At 45.6% G+C, this 19565-nt stretch overlaps 1 protein-coding gene across 1 annotated transcript in view; it reads right to left on the bottom strand.

Annotated features, from left to right (window-relative positions):
- Positions 1-15883, bottom strand: part of LOC125721931 (NACHT, LRR and PYD domains-containing protein 12-like) — a 263381-nt gene extending 247498 nt beyond the window's left edge. The window contains exons 1-6 of the mRNA XM_048998140.1: positions 15869-15883; positions 12266-12367; positions 4811-4924; positions 2436-2499; positions 2043-2271; positions 145-1864 (exon numbers count right to left, since the gene is read on the bottom strand). Coding sequence (XP_048854097.1) covers positions 145-1864; positions 2043-2271; positions 2436-2499; positions 4811-4924; positions 12266-12327 — 2189 coding nt within the window. The 5' untranslated portion in view covers positions 12328-12367; positions 15869-15883. The remainder of the gene's footprint in view (positions 1-144; positions 1865-2042; positions 2272-2435; positions 2500-4810; positions 4925-12265; positions 12368-15868) is intronic.
- Between the last annotated feature and the right edge of the window lie 3682 nt (positions 15884-19565).

Genomic DNA, 19565 nt, shown 5'->3' with positions numbered 1-19565 from the left:
ACAAACAGCTATAGCTGTGATTATCAAAATAAAACCCACTTATTAATCCATGAGGAGAAATATATAATATATATTACACATTTCAAACAATATTCATGCATTACTGCCAGACCAGACATGATTTCCCATCCCCACGTCACTTACAGAGCCGTCCTGGAGTTCTTGACCACAGGCAGCAGCCTCCATTGCTCTTTATCTGATCTGATGTATTTTTTCAGGTCAAACACATCCAGCTCCTCATCTGACATCAGCATCACAAAGGCCAGAGCTGAGTACTGTGCTTGTGAGAGGTCATCTGCTGAAATGTTTCCTGAATTCAGGTATCTTTGTACTTCCTCTACTAGAGAATTGTCACCCAGCTCAGTCAGACAGTGGAACAGGTTGATGGTCCTTTCTGGAGATAAATTCTCCTGTATTTTCTCCTTGATGTATTGGGCTGTTTCCTTAATGGTATGTGAGCTGATTCTTGTCGGCCCCAGTAGCCTTTGTAACAGAGTCTTACTGGAGTCTGTTGAGAGGCCCAGGAGGAAGCGGAGGTAGAGGTCCAAGTGTCCATTCTTGCTCTTTAATGCCTGATCTACTGCAGTCTTCAGCAGGTCAGCTGATGAGTTTGACAGAAACACATATAAAGCAGCGAGATACTCCTGGATGGTCAGATGCACAAAGCAGTACACCTTCTCCTGGTACAACCCATACTCGTCTTTAAAGACTTCTGTGCACACTCCAGAGTAAACTGAAGCTTCACTGACATCAATGCCATTCTCTGTCAGATCTTGCTCATAAAATATGAGATTGCCTTTCTCAAGGTTGTCAAAAGCCAGTTTACCAAGTTTTAAAAGGAATTCCTTGCTGTATTCCTTAAGCTTAGTTTCATGGTTTTTCATATACTTGTCATTTTTTAAACTTGTCTGAAAGATCAGGAAGTGTGTGTACATTTCAGTCAGAGTCCTTGGAATTTCTCCCATGTCAGTCTCACTAAAAAACCTCTTAAGCACAGTGGCTGAAATCCAACAGAACACAGGAATGTGGCACATGATGAAGAGGCTCCTTGATGATTTCACATGTGTGATAATCCTGCTGGCCAGGCTCTGATCATTAAATCTCTTCTTGAAATACTCCTCCTTCTGGGCATCACTGAACCCTCGTATCTCTGTCACCTGGTGGACACACTCAGGAGGTATCTGATTGGCTGCTGCTGGCCGGGAGGTTATCCAGAGGAGAGCGGATGGGAGCAGATTCCCCCTAATGAGGTTAGTCAACAGCACATCCAGTGACATTTTCTTTGTTACATCAAACCAGCTCTCATTGTTCTGAAAATCGAGAGGAAGGCGACACTCATCCAGACCATCAAAGATGAACAAGACTTTGTACCTAAACAGCTCAGTGGATTGAAATGATTTCAGTTCTGGGACAAAGTGGTGAAGCAGTTCAGTCAGACTGTATTCCCCCTTAATCAAATTCAGGTCCCGGAAAGGAAGAGCAAATATGAAGTGAACATCCTGGTTTGCTTTTCCTTCTGCCCAGTCGAGAATGAATTTCTGCACAGAGACTGTTTTCCCGATACCTGCCACCCCTTTAGTGAGTACAGTTCTGATAGGTGTCACACGCCCACATAAGGGTTTAAATATATCATTGCACTTGACTGTAATATCTTCTGTTCGCCTTTTCTTGGATGCTGTTTCAATCTGTCTCACTTCATGTTCATCATTGACTGCTCCAGTCCCACCTTCAGTTATGTAGAGTTCTGTGTAAATCTCACTGAGAAGTGTTGGCTGTCCTTCCTTAGCTTTCCCTTCAAATACACACTCACATTTCTTCGTCAAGTTGCATTTGATTCTGCGCTGACATTGTGACAGAAGATGCCCTGAAATTAAATTAAAAGTAAATGCACAAAAACTTTTCAAAAAACACATTTTTTACTCATACAAGTAAAACTAAATCAAATGAAGTTAAATGATAAAGTGAAGTTTATTGCATGTTTTTATTATAGACTATTTTTTTGTGGCAAAACAAACACACACAGAATGAGATACGGCTCTTACTCTTCTCCAGCATGTCAGCGAGATCATTTTCCTTCATGGTCCTCAGGATGTACAGTGTGATCTTCAGAGCTCCCTCTCTACCACAGGTCTTCTGCATCTGACCATCACTGTCCAGGTCATTGTCCTCCTCCAGCTGAGGCCCAGAGAATTCTGGGCAATTCTGATCTAGGTACCTCGTGATCTTCTTCAGCTCATACTTCAGGAACCTCACAGCATTTTCCTCTAGTGACTAAAATCCACAGTCACAGTTAACTATTGCTTGTTTCACCAAACCTTTTCATAGTTTCATTTGAGAATTGTAGGTTTGAATTAGTTTCCTCTTGTACAGCCGTATAAAATGTAAGCCAATTCACACGATACTTAAGAAAATATATATCAGCAATAAATACAAACCTTCAATATGGATGATAAACTCGATTTATCCTGTAGATCTGATCTGCATTCATCCATTTGCTCTCTGTCAATAAGGCAGAAAAATACTAAAACCTCAAATCATCTACACAAATATAACAGAAAGTCTGTAATGGTCCCATTAAAAGTGCTCTTGCTGCTGACAAAGAATAACCTAGTTGTATATTTTAATGTGTAAAGATGTAAGATGCTATTTTAAGCTTTATTCATTAGGGCGGCTTCAGAATATCAACCTTCTCCTAACAGCAGAAGAGAACCAGCGACATCCTGCTCCACCACGGAGAGACACACAGCAGGCAGGACAGAGAGTTTGCTATTCAGCCCTTTTGACTAAGTGACATTTAGATAGATTAACATAATTCTGAAATAGATTTCAGCTTAATTAGCAGAGCTAACTAACAGCATTTGATTCACTATCCCTAGTTAAACTCTGTAAACAGCCTAAGAATTTATGATGGTCTTTGACAGGAAGCTCAACATCAGCATTTTCACAAACACATTTTGACACTGAGGTACACAGCAGCCTTGAGTATCAGAGCAATAACAATAGACCTTAAAAATGTGCTAAATATGTCTCATTTCCACCAACAGGGAGTCGATGCTGAGACCAGTGCTGGGCTGGTTCTGGCTTGGTGCTTTATGAGAACCTGCCAGTGTTTCCAGGAGTTTCTGTTTTATTCTGTATTATTATTATTATTATTATTATTATTATTATTATTATTATTATTATTATTATTATTATTATTATTATTATTATTATTATTATTATTATTAGGTGGCATGGTGGTGCAGTGGTTAGCACTGTTGCCTCACACCTCAGGGACCTGCGTTCGAGTCTCCGCCTGGGTCACATGTGTGTGGAGTTTGCATGTTCTCCCCATGTCGTCGTGGGGTTTTCTCTGGGTACTCCGGTTTCCCCCCACAGTCCAAAAACATGCTGAGGCAAATTGGAGTTGCTAAATTGCCCGTAGGTGTGTGTGTGAGAGTGACTGGTGTGTGAGTGTGCCCTGCAATGGGCTGGCCCCCCATCCTGGGTTGTTCCTTGCCTCGTGCCCATTGCTTCCGGGATTGGCTCCGGACCCCCCGCGACCCAGTAGGATAAGCAGTTTGGAAAATGGATGGATGGATGGATATGTACGCTAAACCTCTGTGTGCTGGGAACAGGCAGAACACAAATGTAATGTAATGTGACTGCAAAGCACTGCATAAATAATGTCGTTTATTGAGATTGTCTTTTGCTTCTAAATGCTGGTAATCTAGTGTAAGTAGTTCCTGAAGGACATTATGGTCAAATGCATCTGCCCCCCCTAACAGAACAACTGGCACTAGTCTTGCCCCCGGTCTAGAACTGCCACTGTCATTATCTCTTCGCCACTCAAGCAGCACAATATTTTATGTATTAGACTTGCAAAATGTTTATAATTTGTAATTAAATCTGGCCAGCAGATCGATCTTTTGTTTTTCACAAAATAAAAAAAGATGTAACGCTGTTCTGCTAATAAGCTGACAGCATGTATCACTGCTGCTGTTGTGCAGAACTCCGGCTCTGCTGATGTTAGACAAAACTATACCAGTTATGGGCTGAATGTTCTGGGAAGGCGGCAGGTTTGGACATGATAGTCTGCCCCACTTTCACTGATATTACGGGTCCAAATTCAGAACCAATTCTGGATCAGTAAAAAGTCCGGAACCGGCACGACGTTGGTGGAAAGAAGGCCATAGTGTTTATCTTCTGTCCATAGTTCAATTATGGATTCAATGTAAAAATTAAAAACTCTTAGGTAACTGATTACAATAGCAAGTTTGAGTTTGCCCAGCATATTGACTAACTGTAGTAATCACATCTAAATGAGAAGGAAATACTGTACTATAAAAATCAATTGGCACAACTGAAATCAGTCTCCAATGATTAATGAGTGTAATATTAATTATGTCAGGACCATGTGCAACTGTCACACGTAAAGAACTATACTGAACATCTAACAACTAAAACAGAAACACCCCTCCCCCCCAGAAGAAGACGATTTATTGTCCAGTCTTTCGTAATGGACAACCAGCAGTGTGCAGGTCAGCATGATTTTTTAAGCTTTATACTGAGAATTAAAATTTTTAATCCAATTTTCAATTATCGAACTTCCAATTCCGGCTCACAGGAAGTCAGTCTTTACAGTAATCCTCTTCCTTTTACCTCCGATGGACTTTATATACTGTATAGAATACAGACTAACCTTAAATTCTCAAATATGATAGGATTTGCAAAAGTTAAAATTATTTTCATCATAGCTTGAATGTGCCTCTGTGCCTTTTAAGTGAGAGTCTGGGTGTTTTAAACAATGTTTGTTTAAATGCACATTTACCTTTGATCTGTAGGTAAAGGTCCCTCTCTGAAGTAGATTCCCTTTTCCATTGACCAGTCACTCTTCATGGAAACACAGCTGGGTACAGGGGAGTCTGCTCTCTTCATCAGGACACTGAGGGCAGCAAGAGGAAACAAATCTTCATTATATAAATATAATTCATATGCTGTGATCAGCATCACATTAAATCTTCAGTTGATCAGTCTTCTGCTTAACCTGCCGTGAAGCTCTTCATGCAAACAGGCTTCTTTACAGTTAGATTTCTTGTTAAATAAAGTGTGTGACATAAAATGAAGATTCCTCTATGAAAGGTTTGATTATCAGTCTACACAAGGCAGAAGCTGCCGAGACGCTGTCCGTCCTCCTGTAGACGGTCAAACCTCTGCCGACAGCCACCGGAGGAAGAAGAAAAAGAAGCCAAAGGAGAAGAGACTGGCGGAAGAACCGACCATCTTCCTGGCAGCTGTCTCTCTCTCCGCAGCTTCTCTCCCCGCCGGATATCGGAAGGTACCCCTCCCAATCCGGAACCCGGCAGGGTTCACCCCGGACATCACCGTCGCTGCGCTCCTGCAGGTGCCCAAAGCCTGCATCGCTCTCAGAACTGCCGCCGCTAGCAGCTTACCACTTCCGGGAGGCAGGCCTGGCTAATTAGGGGGCCAGGGCAGTATGGGGTACTATCCTGCAGGTGCCCAAAGCCCGCATCACCCTCAGAGCTGCCGCCGCTAGCAGCTTACCACTTCCGGGAGGCAGGCCTGGTTAATTAGGGGGCCAGGGCAGTATGGGATACTATCCTGCAGGTGCCCAAAGCCCACATCGCCCTAAGAACTGCCGCCGCTAGCAGCTTACCACTTCCGGGAGGCAGGCCTGGCTAATTAGGGGGCCAGGGCAGTATGGGATACTATCCTGCAGGTGCCCAATGCCCGCATCGCCCTCACAGAGCTGCCGCCGCTAGCAGCTTACCACTTCCGGGAGGCAGGCCTGGCTAATTAGGGGGCCAGGGCAGTATGGGATACTATCCTGCAGGTGCCCAATGCCTGCATCGCCCTCACAGAGCTGCCGCCGCTAGCAGCTTACCACTTCCGGGAGGCAGGCCTGGCTAATTAGGGGGCCAGGGCAGTATGGGATACTATCCTGCAGGTGCCCAAAGCCCGCATCACCCTCAGAGCTGCCGCCGCTAGCAGCTTACCACTTCCGGGAGGCAGGCCTGGTTAATTAGGGGGCCAGGGCAGTATGGGATACTATCCTGCAGGTGCCCAAAGCCCATATCGCCCTCACAGAGCTGCCGCCACTAGCAGCTTACCACTTCCGGGAGGCAGGCCTGGCTAATTAGGGGGCCAGGGAAGTATGGGGTACTATCCTGCAGGTGCCCAAAGCCCGCATCACCCTCAGAGCTGCCGCCGCTAGCAGCTTACCACTTCCGGGAGGCAGGCCTGGTTAATTAGGGGGCCAGGGCAGTATGGGATACTATCCTGAAGGTGCCCAAAGCCCACATCGCCCTCACAGAGCTGCCGCCGCTAGCAGCTTACCACTTCCGGGAGGCAGGCCTGGCTAATTAGGGGGCCAGGGCAGTATGGGGTACTATCCTGCAGGTGCCCAATGCCCGCATCGCCCTCACAGAGCTGCCGCCGCTAGCAGCTTACCACTTCCGGGAGGCAGGCCTGGCTAATTAGGGGGCCAGGGCAGTATGGGGTACTATCCTGCAGGTGCCCAAAGCCCGCATCGCCCTCACAGAGCTGCCGCGTGTAGCAGCTTACCACTTCCGGGAGGCAGGCCTGGCTAATTAGGGGGCCAGGGCAGTATGGGATACTATCCTGCAGGTGCCCAAAGCCCACATCGCCCTCACAGAGCTGCCGCCGCTAGCAGCTTACCACTTCCGGGAGGCAGGCCTGGATAATTAGGGGGCCAGGGCAGTATGGGATACTATCCTGCAGGTGCCCAAAGCCTGCATCGCCCTCACAGAGCTGCCGCCGCTAGCAGTTTACCACTTCCGGGAGGCAGGCCTGGCTAATTAGGGGGCCAGGGCAGTATGGGGTACTATCCTGCAGGTGCCCAAGGCCTGCATCGCCCTCACAGAGCTGCCGCCGCTAGCAGCTTACCACTTCCGGGAGGCAGGCCTGGCTAATTAGGGGGCCAGGGCAGTATGGGGTACTATCCTGCAGGTGCCCAAAGCCTGCATCGCCCTCACAGAGCTGCCGCCGCTAGCAGCTTACCACTTCCGGGAGGCAGGCCTGGCTAATTAGGGGGCCAGGGCAGTATGGGGTACTATCCTGCAGGTGCCCAAAGCCCGCATCGCCCTCACAGAGCTGCCGCCGCTAGCAGCTTACCACTTCCGGGAGGCAGGCCTGGCTAATTAGGGGGCCAGGGCAGTATGGGATACTATCCTGCAGGTGCCCAAAGCCCACATCGCCCTCACAGAGCTGCCGCCGCTAGCAGCTTACCACTTCCGGGTGGCAAGCCTGGCTAATTAGGGGGCCAGGGCAGTATGGGGTACTATCCTGCGGGTCCTGAAGGCTCTAAAAGGGGCAGCACCTACTCTTACCATCCCAACTCTGGAGGTAATTCTTGATGTCCCAGAACAGCAAATTTTCCAGTGTTAAATTAACACTGCATGGTGTTTATATAATTCTCACCAAATCAGTGTTACATTTAACACTTTACAGAGTGCAATGAGTGTTGTTGTATAGTGTTAAGTTTTATTAGCTCTTATAGTGTTCAATTGACACCACAGAGTGTTAGATCACTGTAACTCCTCCTCTTCCCAGATTCCAGGCCCATATGGGTGACCCCTATCTGCCCCATTTTAATGTGGACACCTCAGCTTTTTCTTATTATATATTAATATTTTCTTGGCTCATTGCTGATTCTTTTGAAGATCAGAGAACTGTGTGCTAATAAGTTAAAGAAAGCTTTTTTTAATCCACCATAATGGTGTTGAATAAATAACTTATAAAACAGTCACTGGGATGGATTTTGCTGGCGTCTGTTTTTGCAGGTTAGTCAGTGATTGGTGCTTTCTGTGGAGGCTCCCTAGAGCTGGACAGAGATGTCATGCTAAGACAGATGTGAAGGGATGACAATTCTCAGCTAAACTCTGTTCTGGGAAACGTGTCAGCATTGTATGTATTTGCCACACAGAACTAATCTAAACTCCTTTGGGATCACACACCTACCATAGTCACTATACTACTCAGACCACCTAGCACACATCAATTCAAGCATAGAAAAAGGCCCAATTTAAATCGTATTAAAATGTGGTAGAGACTAGTAAGACTCAGGAAGAAGAAACATGTGTTCAGCTTACAGGAAGAGTGTGTTGGTCTTCAGGAAAATCAAAGCTAACCTCATGCAAAGTTTACATAACAAGCGACAAGGCCTTGTTAGCCAGAGTCTTTCTTATGATGGTGGGTTAATCAAACACAGTAGCTGGCTGCCCCAGACATAAGCCACCCATTATGCACCTGTGTGCCACCTATATGGGCCTGGAATTTGGGAAGAGGTGGAGTTTCAGTGATATAACACTCTATGGTGTCAATTGAACACAATGAGAACTAATAAAATGTAACACTACAGCAACACCCATTGCATTCTGTAAAGTATTAAATGTAACACTGATTTGGTAAGAATTATATAAACACCATGCAGATTTAATTTAACACTGGCAAATTTGCTGTGTGACTTGCCTGTTCAATCCATTCATGACCTATCTGTTTTGCCTGTTCCTGACCAGCATGTCTTACCTGTTTCTAAAGTTCCTGACCTGCTAGGCCTGGCGGCTAACACACCACCCAGTGAGGCTCCAACCCCGGCAGCTTAAGCACCGCCCCAACGGAGCTCCAGTCACAGCTGCTGCAACGGTACTCTCAGAGGCCCCTGCTGCATTGCCTGATGCGCTATCCGACGGAGTTCCAGTCCTGGTGGCCGACGTTCTGCCCCCCGCGGTTCCTGGCCTGCCTGACCTGCCCACAAAGGCTCCGGTCCCAGCAGCTGACACACCTCCCACAGAGGCTTCAGCCCGCCTGCTGACACGCCTCTCACAGAGGCTCCGGCCCCAGCAGCTGACACACCTCCCAAAGAGGCTCCGGCACCGCCGGCTGACACGCCTCCCACAGAGGCTCCGGCCCCAGCAGCTGACACGCCTCCTAAAGAGGCTCCGGCCCGCCGGCTGACACGCCTCCCACGGAGGCTCTGGCCCCGCCTGCTGACACGCCTCCCACGGAGGCTCCGGCCCGCCTGCTGACACGCCTCCCACGGAGGCTCCGGCCCGCCTGCTGACACGCCTCCCACGGAGGCTCCGGCCCCGCCTGCTGACACGCCTCCCACAGAGGCTCCGGCCCCGCCTGCTGACACGCCTCCCACAAAGGCTCCGGCCCCGCCGGCTGACACGCCTCCCACAAAGGCTCCGGCCCCGGCAGCTGATATACCTCCCACAGAGGCTCCAGCCCGCCTGCTGACACGCCGCCCACAGAGGCTCCGGCCCCAGCAGCTGACACACCTCCCAAAGAGGCTCCGGCCCCGCCGGCTGACACGCCTCCTAAAGAGGCTCCGGCCCGCCGGCTGACACGCCTCCCACGGAGGCTCCGGCCCCACCTGCTGACACGCCTCCCACGGAGGCTCTGGCCCCGGCAGCTGACGCGCCACCTGAGGTCCTTGCTCCACTTGTGCCTGAGGTCCCGGCTCCGCCCGTTTCTGCTCCACCCATCCCTGTTCCATCCCATTGTACCTCGTGCTCCAGTCTCTCCAGTTCCTCACCCAGCTCCAGCACCACCAGCTCCAAGGACTCCAGTCCCTGTCCCCAAAGAGGTCCCAGGCTGCCTGACCATCGCTCCTTTTTCCTTGATGGAGGGAGAGGAGGAGCTTGAATGGAACCGCTTGGAGATTTTCCTGATGGCCCCAATGGACCCCTCCAGGGGAACGACTCCTTCACCATCGCCCCAGCGTGGTGGATCCCGGCCAGGTCTCCATCTTTCAGTGTCCTGAAAGGGAAGAGGACACATGCGCAGGGGCCAGGCCCAGCCCACCCGGCCCCTGACTCGCCCTCACTCGTCTTGTCTGGGGCTCAGGCGGCGTCAACGGATGCTCTGATTCCTGTTTGGTGGTCGCCTGCGGGTCTCCCTCCAAAGACTTGTCGGCAGCCTTTGGTTCCGCCTTCGAAACCTTGTTGGTCGCCGGTGGGTTCCCCTGCATCGACTCCTCGGTTGCCTGTGGTTCCCACCACTCCAGCTCGTTGGTGGATACCGCCTTCTCCTGGTTTGGCTGCGCAATCGCCTGCTTCGGCTTCTCTTCCCTCCTTGCCTGTGCTGTGGTCCCCTCCATCTTCCTCCTCACCTCCCCTGGTGCCCCCCTCTGACTTCCTCCTCACCTTTCCGCCTGTCCCTTCACCTATCTCCCTGCCCCTTGCAGGGTCCCCTTCGGCTCCGGCCTTATGGTCGCCTGCGACCCCTCCGTCTACAAACCCTCGCCCGCTGCTGTTCCTTCAGGCTCCCCATTTTCCCCCATTCTCTGCCTTCCTGCCTCCTTGTTTTGTGCCTCCTGTGTCTGTTCCTCCTCCTCTTGTGTCTCCGGTGTTCCCCCTTGGTCCCTGGGTTCCTCTGGTCAGTGTTTCCCCAGTGTCTCCTTTTATCGTGCGCTTGTGTCAGGTGTTATCCTGACTTCTGCCGTTGTGTCTGTTCTTTGTGTCCGTCCTGTTTCCAGTGTCTCGTTGATGGTTTTGCTTTTGTTTTCCAGGTCCCGTATCCCGGGACCCGTCTCGTCCATCATTTTGGGGGGGGGGGGGGGGGGGGTTCTGTCATGACCTGCTCGTTCGATCCTCTCATGTGCCACGCCCCCTCATTAACCTCGTGTGAATTCCTAATTGTTATCAGTTGTCTCCTGTTATTTCGACTTGTCCTGTGTATAAGTTCATGTCAGAGTCTGTATCCCCAGTTCCGTCATTGAAGTCTTCACCATGTATTATTTTGTCTGCCTGTTTGTCCTGAATAAACCCCATTTCCTGCACCTCAGCTGCCTAATCCTGACTCCTTGCTCACTCGCTCCGTACACAGATGTGACAATTACAGCCTCTGTTACTAGACTTGGCTGCTGTTGCTTTTTTCCAGTTTTTTTGTTTGTATATTTTAGGGCTATCAATAGATTACAATATTTAATCGTAATTAATTGCACAACTGTCCATAGATAATCACAAATTAATCACAAATTAAATCATGAATTTATTCAACATTTACCGTAAAGGGATTTTTTCAGGTGTTAATATTCTTATCAATATTATAGTTGGCAAGGCATGATTGCTTTATGCAAATGTATGCATGTATTATTGGAAATCAATTACCAACAATAAACAACAACAAGATTGGCCAAAGGTCATTAGAAACCCTTCATCACTTAAGAAAAACCCAACAACAGATCGGCACATTGACCTAGTAAATATTACATATTACTTAGTCATATAACTAAGAATAGATCCGAGACGGCAACCTTTTTAAAGCAAAAAGCCATTTTATCCTAAATGTCTGACCCAAGATTTACAATGGATAGAGAAGAGGGTTTGAGATACGATTTTTAATGCGATATCGGTATATATGCATTTTAAGTCACTGGGACGTGTAACAGCACACAGGTGACTAATATCACAATATTGTTCACTTCTGTAGCGACAGTCTTCACCCTCAGCCAAGTTCGTTTGGCTTTACAGTTGTCTGCCCTTCACTCTCCACTTCCCTACTTGTAACTGTGTTGACCGAGCAGCGCAAAACGTCCTTAGCACTCCGAACGCAGCTGGCTATAATATGTAAATTGGAGAAAATATAATAATTTTACGAAGATCTGGGAAGGTGTGGTGATGATTTACTACAAAAAGTATATTATTAGGAAGAATTAGGAATCCCAATAAACTTAATAAGCCTACATCCAATCTTGGACACTGAGGAAAACTCCGGAAACCACATCATTTGACCAGAGACATACTCTCGTAGAGAATGACTTTGAGGAAGATGAATTAGGCAGTTAAGACGTCACAGAAAATAACATTAACCCATAAATAAATTATTAATATTTATGAAAGTATTATCATAATTATGTTAAGACATGAAAATGTGAATGTGTCTATCGTTCTGAGAAGAGCCACAGCCTGTTATGGTATTTAAGAACAGATCTGACATAGTTTTGAAGCTGAACCTTCCATTCAAAATACCTTTTTCTCTGTTCATTATTTTTCCCGAGCTGCCATCTGACTCAACACGCGTTAATGGCATCAAGAAAATTAGTCACGTTATAATGAATTCCCATTGACGCACTATTTGTTCTCTACCACCTTACGATATGTGGTTGTTTTGCGTAGGAGGGATGATGTGATGGTTGCCTCTAAAATAGAAGAATTGGCTGATTTTGGAGGAAAGGGAGACTATGGCCTGACTATAGACCCAGAGAGACATGCATGCTAGTCGGCTGTAACACTGTTACCTCTCAGTCCCCTTTGTTTTACGCTCCACAGAGGGGCTCATTTCCGAAGCAGGTTCCTCCATTTTGTCGCTGATCCAGAGCAGATGATTCTTGCCGAGGTCTCTGTAAACATGAAAGGTAAATAAACACATAAAAATACAATATCTAATAATCAACACTTTTACATAGACCTAGACGCTGTTGGAATGACAATAGTGTATTTCCTGCCTCATTTCTGCTACAGAATTGTCTGAAACGTTATGTGTACATGTGGCAGGTCTAGTAGAATAAGACAAAGATGAAATGGGAGACATATTATGCATTATCTGCGACAGGCTGGCCCCCCATCCTGGGTTGTTCCCTGCTTCGTGCCCATTGCTTCCGGGATAGGCTCCGGACCCCCCACCCCCCCCCCGCTACCCAGTAGGATAAGCGGGTTGGAAAATGGATGGATGGATTGATTATGCATTATTATACAGATATTGGCTCAGTGGTATATACAGGTAGTTAATTATCATGCACAAATTATAGGTTTGATTGACCATAACCCCGTCTTTCCACCATGGAGCTGAATGCAACTTTGTGTGGCTACTTGCAGGGGAGTTTCTAGCTACTGAAAAGATCAGGGACTAAGTCAAGTTTACCTGAGTGTTTTTGTTTTTGAAGGAATATCGACATTGAGGCTAAAAATACTCTGTGTTCAGCTTAAAATAATATAGGCCTGAGTGATCGGACCTAACATGCCCACGGCGCATTGTCAGATATGGAAGAGCGTTTTCAAGTTTGAATATAACATATATTATGCTTTATACAGAGATTTGAGCAAATAAATTTATTACTGCAAAACCCTAGTATTCACACACATGCAAACTCATTCCAACAGCATCTTAAGGAGCCCTGTACGACAAACACTGTGCCACAGACCGTACCACAGACCCTGTGCCACAGACAGTCAAAGAGGGTTTGTTTTTCATGCACACGATGTACTACATCATACACTCAATTTAATTTATCATGCCCAGGAAATACTAAATCAAGGATGATTTACTTTTCCTCACTGTTCGTGGCCCCAACAGGCTCCATAGAATCTAGTTATCTGAACTGCTATTCCGTAAAAGACTGATTAAATACAGAGACCCGCCTGGGATTTAAAACGGCGATCTTTCGGTCACAGGTACTGACCTGCTACTCCGTAAATGACTGATTAAATACAGAGACCCACCTGGGATTTAAAACGGCGATCTTTCGGTCACAGGTACTGACCTGCTACTACGTAAATGACTGATTAAATACAGAGCCCAACCTGGGATTTAAAACGGCGATCTTTCGGTCACAGGTACTGACCTGCTACTACGTAAATGACTGATTAAATACAGAGCCCAGCCTGGGATTTAAAACGGCGATCTTTCGGTCACAGGTACTGACCTGCTACTACGTAAATGACTGATTAAATACAGAGCCGAACCTGGGATTTAAAACGGCGATCTTTCAGTCACAGGTACTGACCTGCTACTACGTGAAAGACTGATTAAATACAGAGACCCGCCTGGGATTTAAAACGGCGATCTTTCGGTCACAGGTACTGACCTGCTACTACGTAAATGACTGATTAAATACAGAGCCCAGCCTGGGAATTAAAACGGCGATCACAGGTCACAGGTACTGACCTGCTACTACGTGAAAGACTGATTAAATACAGAGCCGAACCTGGGATTTAAAACGGCGATCTTTCAGTCACAGGTACTGACCTGCTACTACGTGAAAGACTGATTAAATACAGAGACCCGCCTGGGATTTAAAACGGCGATCTTTCGGTCACAGGTACTGACCTGCTACTACGTAAATGACTGATTAAATACAGAGCCCAACCTGGGAATTAAAACGGCGATCTTTCGGTCACAGGTACTGACCTGCTACTCCGTAAATGACTGATTAAATACAGAGACCCGCCTGGGATTTAAAACGGCGATCTTACGGTCACAGGTACTGACCTGCTGAGTCACACACCTCACACAAACCAGCTACACTAAAGGTCTCCAGCTCCAGTCCCAGAGAGCTACTATCCGATAGGTTTTCTGTCCTACTTGGCTTCTGATGAGCCACAAGTTCTCAGGTACATTCCAGGAACAGATATTTCAGGTATAACAGGTTTGGTGGAATTTACCTGAGAACAGTGACAGCAAGGCATTACATGGTCACGTCATTAAATAATGCTTTTGTGGCACAGAATGTATTTTGTGCATGAAAACGAGCACTTCACACTTGGTGCCCCATACGAGAGAAGCAAGAATTTCATTGCATTACATTCCAATGTGAAAATAATTCTGCCCATTATATGGTGTCTGTGTGTATCTGAAGTCCTTACAGATGCATACAAATTTATAGTAAATGACCTTATTCCAGGAAGGTAAATAGGCGTAACTTGTGTGGAAAAGTCACCCTATGGGACTTTAGGGCTCCTTACCGTAAAGTTTCAAAATACTGTCTAGTTTATTCCCATAGTGTCCCACGCTCCATGTTTAGGTAACATTGTATTTAGGCCACTTAAAAAAAAAATTGGTTCTCGTCCTTTTTTTTTTGGAGGGGGTGGGTCGGGAGGGCGGATTTTTTATTTATTTATTTTTTTTTTTGTGCAAATTTTGATTGACTGTTTGGACTTTCAAATATGCAAGAAAATGCATATTTGAAAATACATACCGAAGAAAACAGACCTACTTAGTACGCCTCCTCAGTTCTTCGTTTGTTGCGTTTCAAAGATATTAAATGTAAGAAAATACAAGAATGTAAATTCCTTGATCCATGTGTATCTCATAAATGCCTTCCCAACTATGGATTTGGATACTTTATGCTGATGTTTCATTCGTGAATATAAAAATGATACTATTTGAAACCAATATTCTGTTTGTCATTCCCATTCTAAATGAAAAACCAAGATTTTAAAATATATATCTAGAAAGAAAGTGTATTAAAACATGTTAAAACACGAGGAATCTACAAAATACAGGAACCTGAATGGTTGAACAAGGAAATACAACTCTACAAACAAGTACTTAAGAACATGTACCACATCACTTCCCCAGATTTAAATCTTTGCACCAGCCCATCTCAGGTAGAGACAAATTTAGGTTCATGAAACCATTCCAAGACTAGGATTACACAATGTGGATCAATCGTCGATGTGGAATGCGTGGGAAATTCAAATTTCGTCATTCTTGGGCATTTTCCATGCGATTTTTTCGAAATAAATAAATAAAAATTCGGGTCGGAGGCATTTTGGCGGGTCGGGCGGGGACGAGAACCAATTTTTTTTTTTAAGTGGCCTTAAGGCGAACTCATTTACTCCATGCAATCACTTACAGTGTATCTAATTATAATAAGCATCTAATTCTGCTGTTATATTCCAGTATGTGTGTTAGACAGGGGCGGATTTAAGGGGCCACCACAACACATCAAAATAATTAAAAAAAACTATTTTCAAAGCGGAAGCACAGAACAGACACGGTGAGGCGCGGCCGCCCCCATAAATATAACTGGCCCCTGATTACCACCCAATCAAAATTTTCCGCAGACGCCGCAGGTTAAACATACTTTTTTATTAGTTTTATCTGTTGATTATATTCTTACCTTGCAATGCAAATGTCTTTATATTATTCCAGAATCTTATTCGTGTTTCTTGGTGAATCTGGCTTTAGATCCCTTTTACTTTCATATACAGAAAAGGAATTATCAGCTTTGTCCTGTGGTGGGGGGTGTGGAGAGTACCTGCCCTCCGGTAACTGACTAGCTGCACTTGGAGGGGGCGGAGGAATGTCTACTCAGTATCTCAGTATCTCAGGGACGGGGTGCCGGAGCGGCGCGCAGTAAGAAGTGCGGCTGTTTAACACAGCGACCCCTTTTTCACTGGCTGCCGATTCGAGGTGGGGGTCGCAGTGTGGCCGTCGCCGATATTAGTTCGGCCACCGGCACAGACAGGGGGGGGTAAATGTGTAAATGGGTAAATTAAATGCTGCGCAGCCGAATGCAATGAGGTGATGGCGCCTGACTCATTTACTGAGACTTACCTTCAGAACTTCATTTGGCTTTCGATTCATAATAATTGAATTGACTTGTTACCACTTTGAGGAAAGTACATATCTGGGCATTTTCAGTAATAGTTTGTGTGTACTTTATTAAAAAAGAGAGAGAGAGAGAGAGAGAGAGAGAGAGACAGAAACGCAAACACTGAGAAACAGAATTCTGAATTATCTGTCTGTCTCTGTAGCTTATAATTCTGCTAATGAACAAAAATGTTTATCCTTAGACGCAATATACCATTGTACTGAAATGTTTTATTATATACATTTTATTATGTTCATTTCTGTATCACATATAAAACTGATGTGATTTCTTTTGATGCATGGCCCAAAATTCATGGAGCAAAGGCCTTAAATGCTGTAATGTAAACACTTGCAGGCAGAAGCCAGTATGAACAAAATACTGTGATTAAATGGAAATTTACTTAAGCATGATAAAAAATGACTTCTGAAAACAATAAAGTCTATTTATTATTAACCATTAAAAGGTCTGATGTGCTTTTATATCTGTACTGGTTTTCATTACTTTACCATATTCAAGCAAAAGACCAAGAGCCTAAACATTTTCATGACAGAATATGGCATCTAAACAAAAATATCACTTCTTATAAGGTTAATATTATCCAATATTTTCCAAGTAGAATCTCTGGAATTTAAAGGGTTTGGGTCACTAAAAGCATCACTTCAGTATGATGTCTGAAAGTGTTTTTTTCTTGTAAACAGACGGGTCCAAAGTTGTTTTCACCATTACATCATTCCTCATGTTCACGTTTGGTGACATTTTTTGACAAATTACAGACAGGAACTAAAGGGATTTTCACCTTGATATCCAGCTGGATCATAGCTAACACAGACATTGGTTGTCATCATGCGATGATTCCCAGGCAGGAGTTCAAGGGGTTAAATGCTTAACATGTGCACTAACACACCACAAGTAGTACTTAGTTAAGTATTAGCAGATAACAAGCCAGCATTCATATTTAATGGCATTACTTTGTTATATAGTATTCTTGGGTCACTAACCTGTCTACATCTTCAAATTTATCACGATGGGAAATACCAGAGAGCTGTCTAATGGTATCAGAGACAAGATTGTTTACCTTCACAAAGATGGAATGGGCTACATGACCATCAGCAAATAGCTTGATGAGAAGGTGACAACTGTTGATGCAATTACTTGCAAATGGAAGAAAGACAATATAACTGTCAATCACCCTCAGTCAGGGACCCCAAGGAAGATCTCATCTTGAGTAGTATCAGTGATCTTAAAAATGGTGAGGGCTAACCCCAGAGCTACACAGGAGGAGCTTGTTAATTATCTCAAAGCAGCAGGGACCACAGTCACCATGAAAACCATCAGTTACACATTATGCCGTTAGTTTGAAATCCTGCAGTGCTCGCAAAGTACCGCTGTTCATGAGGGCCCATGTTCAGGCCCGTATGAAGTATGCCAGTGGGCACCTGGATAATTCCAGGGAGGCTTAGAAAAATGTGGTCAAATGAGACCAAAGTCAAGCTTTTTGGCTTTAACTCTACTCACTGTGTTTGGAGGGAAAATAATCCTGACTCTTACCCCAGGAACAGCATCCCTACTGCCAAACATGGAGGTGGAAGCATTATGCTTTGGGGGTGTTTTTCTGCCATGGATACAGGATGGCTGTACCACATTGAAGGAAAGATGGACAGGGCCATGTACCATAAAATCTTGGATGAGTACATCCTTCCTTCAGCCAGGGCCTTGAAAATGCAGGAGGGTCTTCCAGCAAGACAATAACCCTAAACATACGGCTAAGATAACAAAGGAGCGGTTCAAGAAGAAGCACATTAAGGTCACGGAGTAGCCAGTCTCTGGACCTTAATCCCATAGAAAACCAGAGAGCGGCAACCTAACATCCTTAAAGATTTCAGAGATCTGCAAAGAGCAGTGGATGAGAATTCCTGCTGAGCTGTGTGCAAACCTGGTGACCAACTACAAGAGACTCTGACAGCTGTGCTTGCCGACAATAGTTACTCTGCCAAGTACTAAAGCCTGTGTTACAAGGGATCAAATACTTATTTCCCTAGATAAATGACAAATTGCTTTGTAACTTATACATGATTTTTTTCTTGTTTAGTTTGTTAATAACCTTCTTTTGCTGTTTAAATAAACATACCAGTGAAATTACAGACTTCTTATTTCTTTATTAATGGGTCAACTTAAGAATTCAGCAGGGGGTCAAATAATTATTTCCCTCACTGTACATATTTTTTTTTATTCTGTGGAAAATGTAAGAACAATGCAGCCCAGATGAAATGATGAATTAACAGAGCCCTGAATGGGACAAGCAAATACAGAAAATTGATGCTTTTTCGATAATGTTTTAACATCAGCCGGTAATATCAGCCAAGTTTAACATACCCGACCTATGCTGAGGGGCGGCATGGTGGTGCAGTGGTTAGCACTGTCGCCTCACACCTCTGGGACCCGGGTTCGAGTCTCCGCCTGGGTCACATGTGTGCGGAGTTTGCATGTTCTCCCCATGTCGTCGTGGGGTTTCCTCCGGGTACTCCGGTTTCCCCCCACAGTCCAAAAACATGCTGAGGCTAATTGGAGTTGCTGAATTGCCCGTAGGTGTGCATGTGTGAGTGAATGGTGTGTGAGTGTGCCCTGCGATGGGCTGGCCCCCCATCCTGGGTTGTTCCCTGCCTCGTGCCCATTGATTCCGGGATAGGCTCCGGACCCCCCGCGACCCAATAGGATAAGCGGTTTGGCAAATGGATGGATGGATGGATGGACCTATGCTGATATCGTGATTTGTAATGACTATCGGACTATGACTGTGGTATCAAAAGAGAATCCATTAATTGTCCTATTCAGGATTGCAGAGGGTCTGGAGCCTATTCCAGAGGCTATGGGTGCTAGTCAGGGAACAACCCAGTATGGGACGCTGGCCCATCGCAGGGCACCCTCACGCACTATTCACACACATACACACACACACACACCTGTGGGCCATTTGGTAACTCCAAGCCTCAGCATGTTTTTGGACTGTGGGGGGAAACCGGAGTACTCAGAGGAAACCCTACGACAACATGGGGAGAACATGCAAATTCCGCTGTCTTAAAATGGATGAGAGAGGGATATAGGGCTCTCGAAGGAACAAACAGGCACGCTTAGGTTCACTCAAAAACACTTTAATACAAGTGATACAAGATAACCTCGCATTAAAATCAATATCAATTAAAAACAATGCAAGACAACCTTATAC

The sequence above is a fragment of the Brienomyrus brachyistius genome, unplaced genomic scaffold (genome assembly GCF_023856365.1).
Source record: "Brienomyrus brachyistius isolate T26 unplaced genomic scaffold, BBRACH_0.4 scaffold36, whole genome shotgun sequence".
NCBI classification, from domain to species: Eukaryota; Metazoa; Chordata; class Actinopteri; order Osteoglossiformes; family Mormyridae; genus Brienomyrus; species Brienomyrus brachyistius.
Note: the sequence above shows the minus strand (reverse complement) of the source record. Positions and strands in the feature narration are given on the sequence as shown.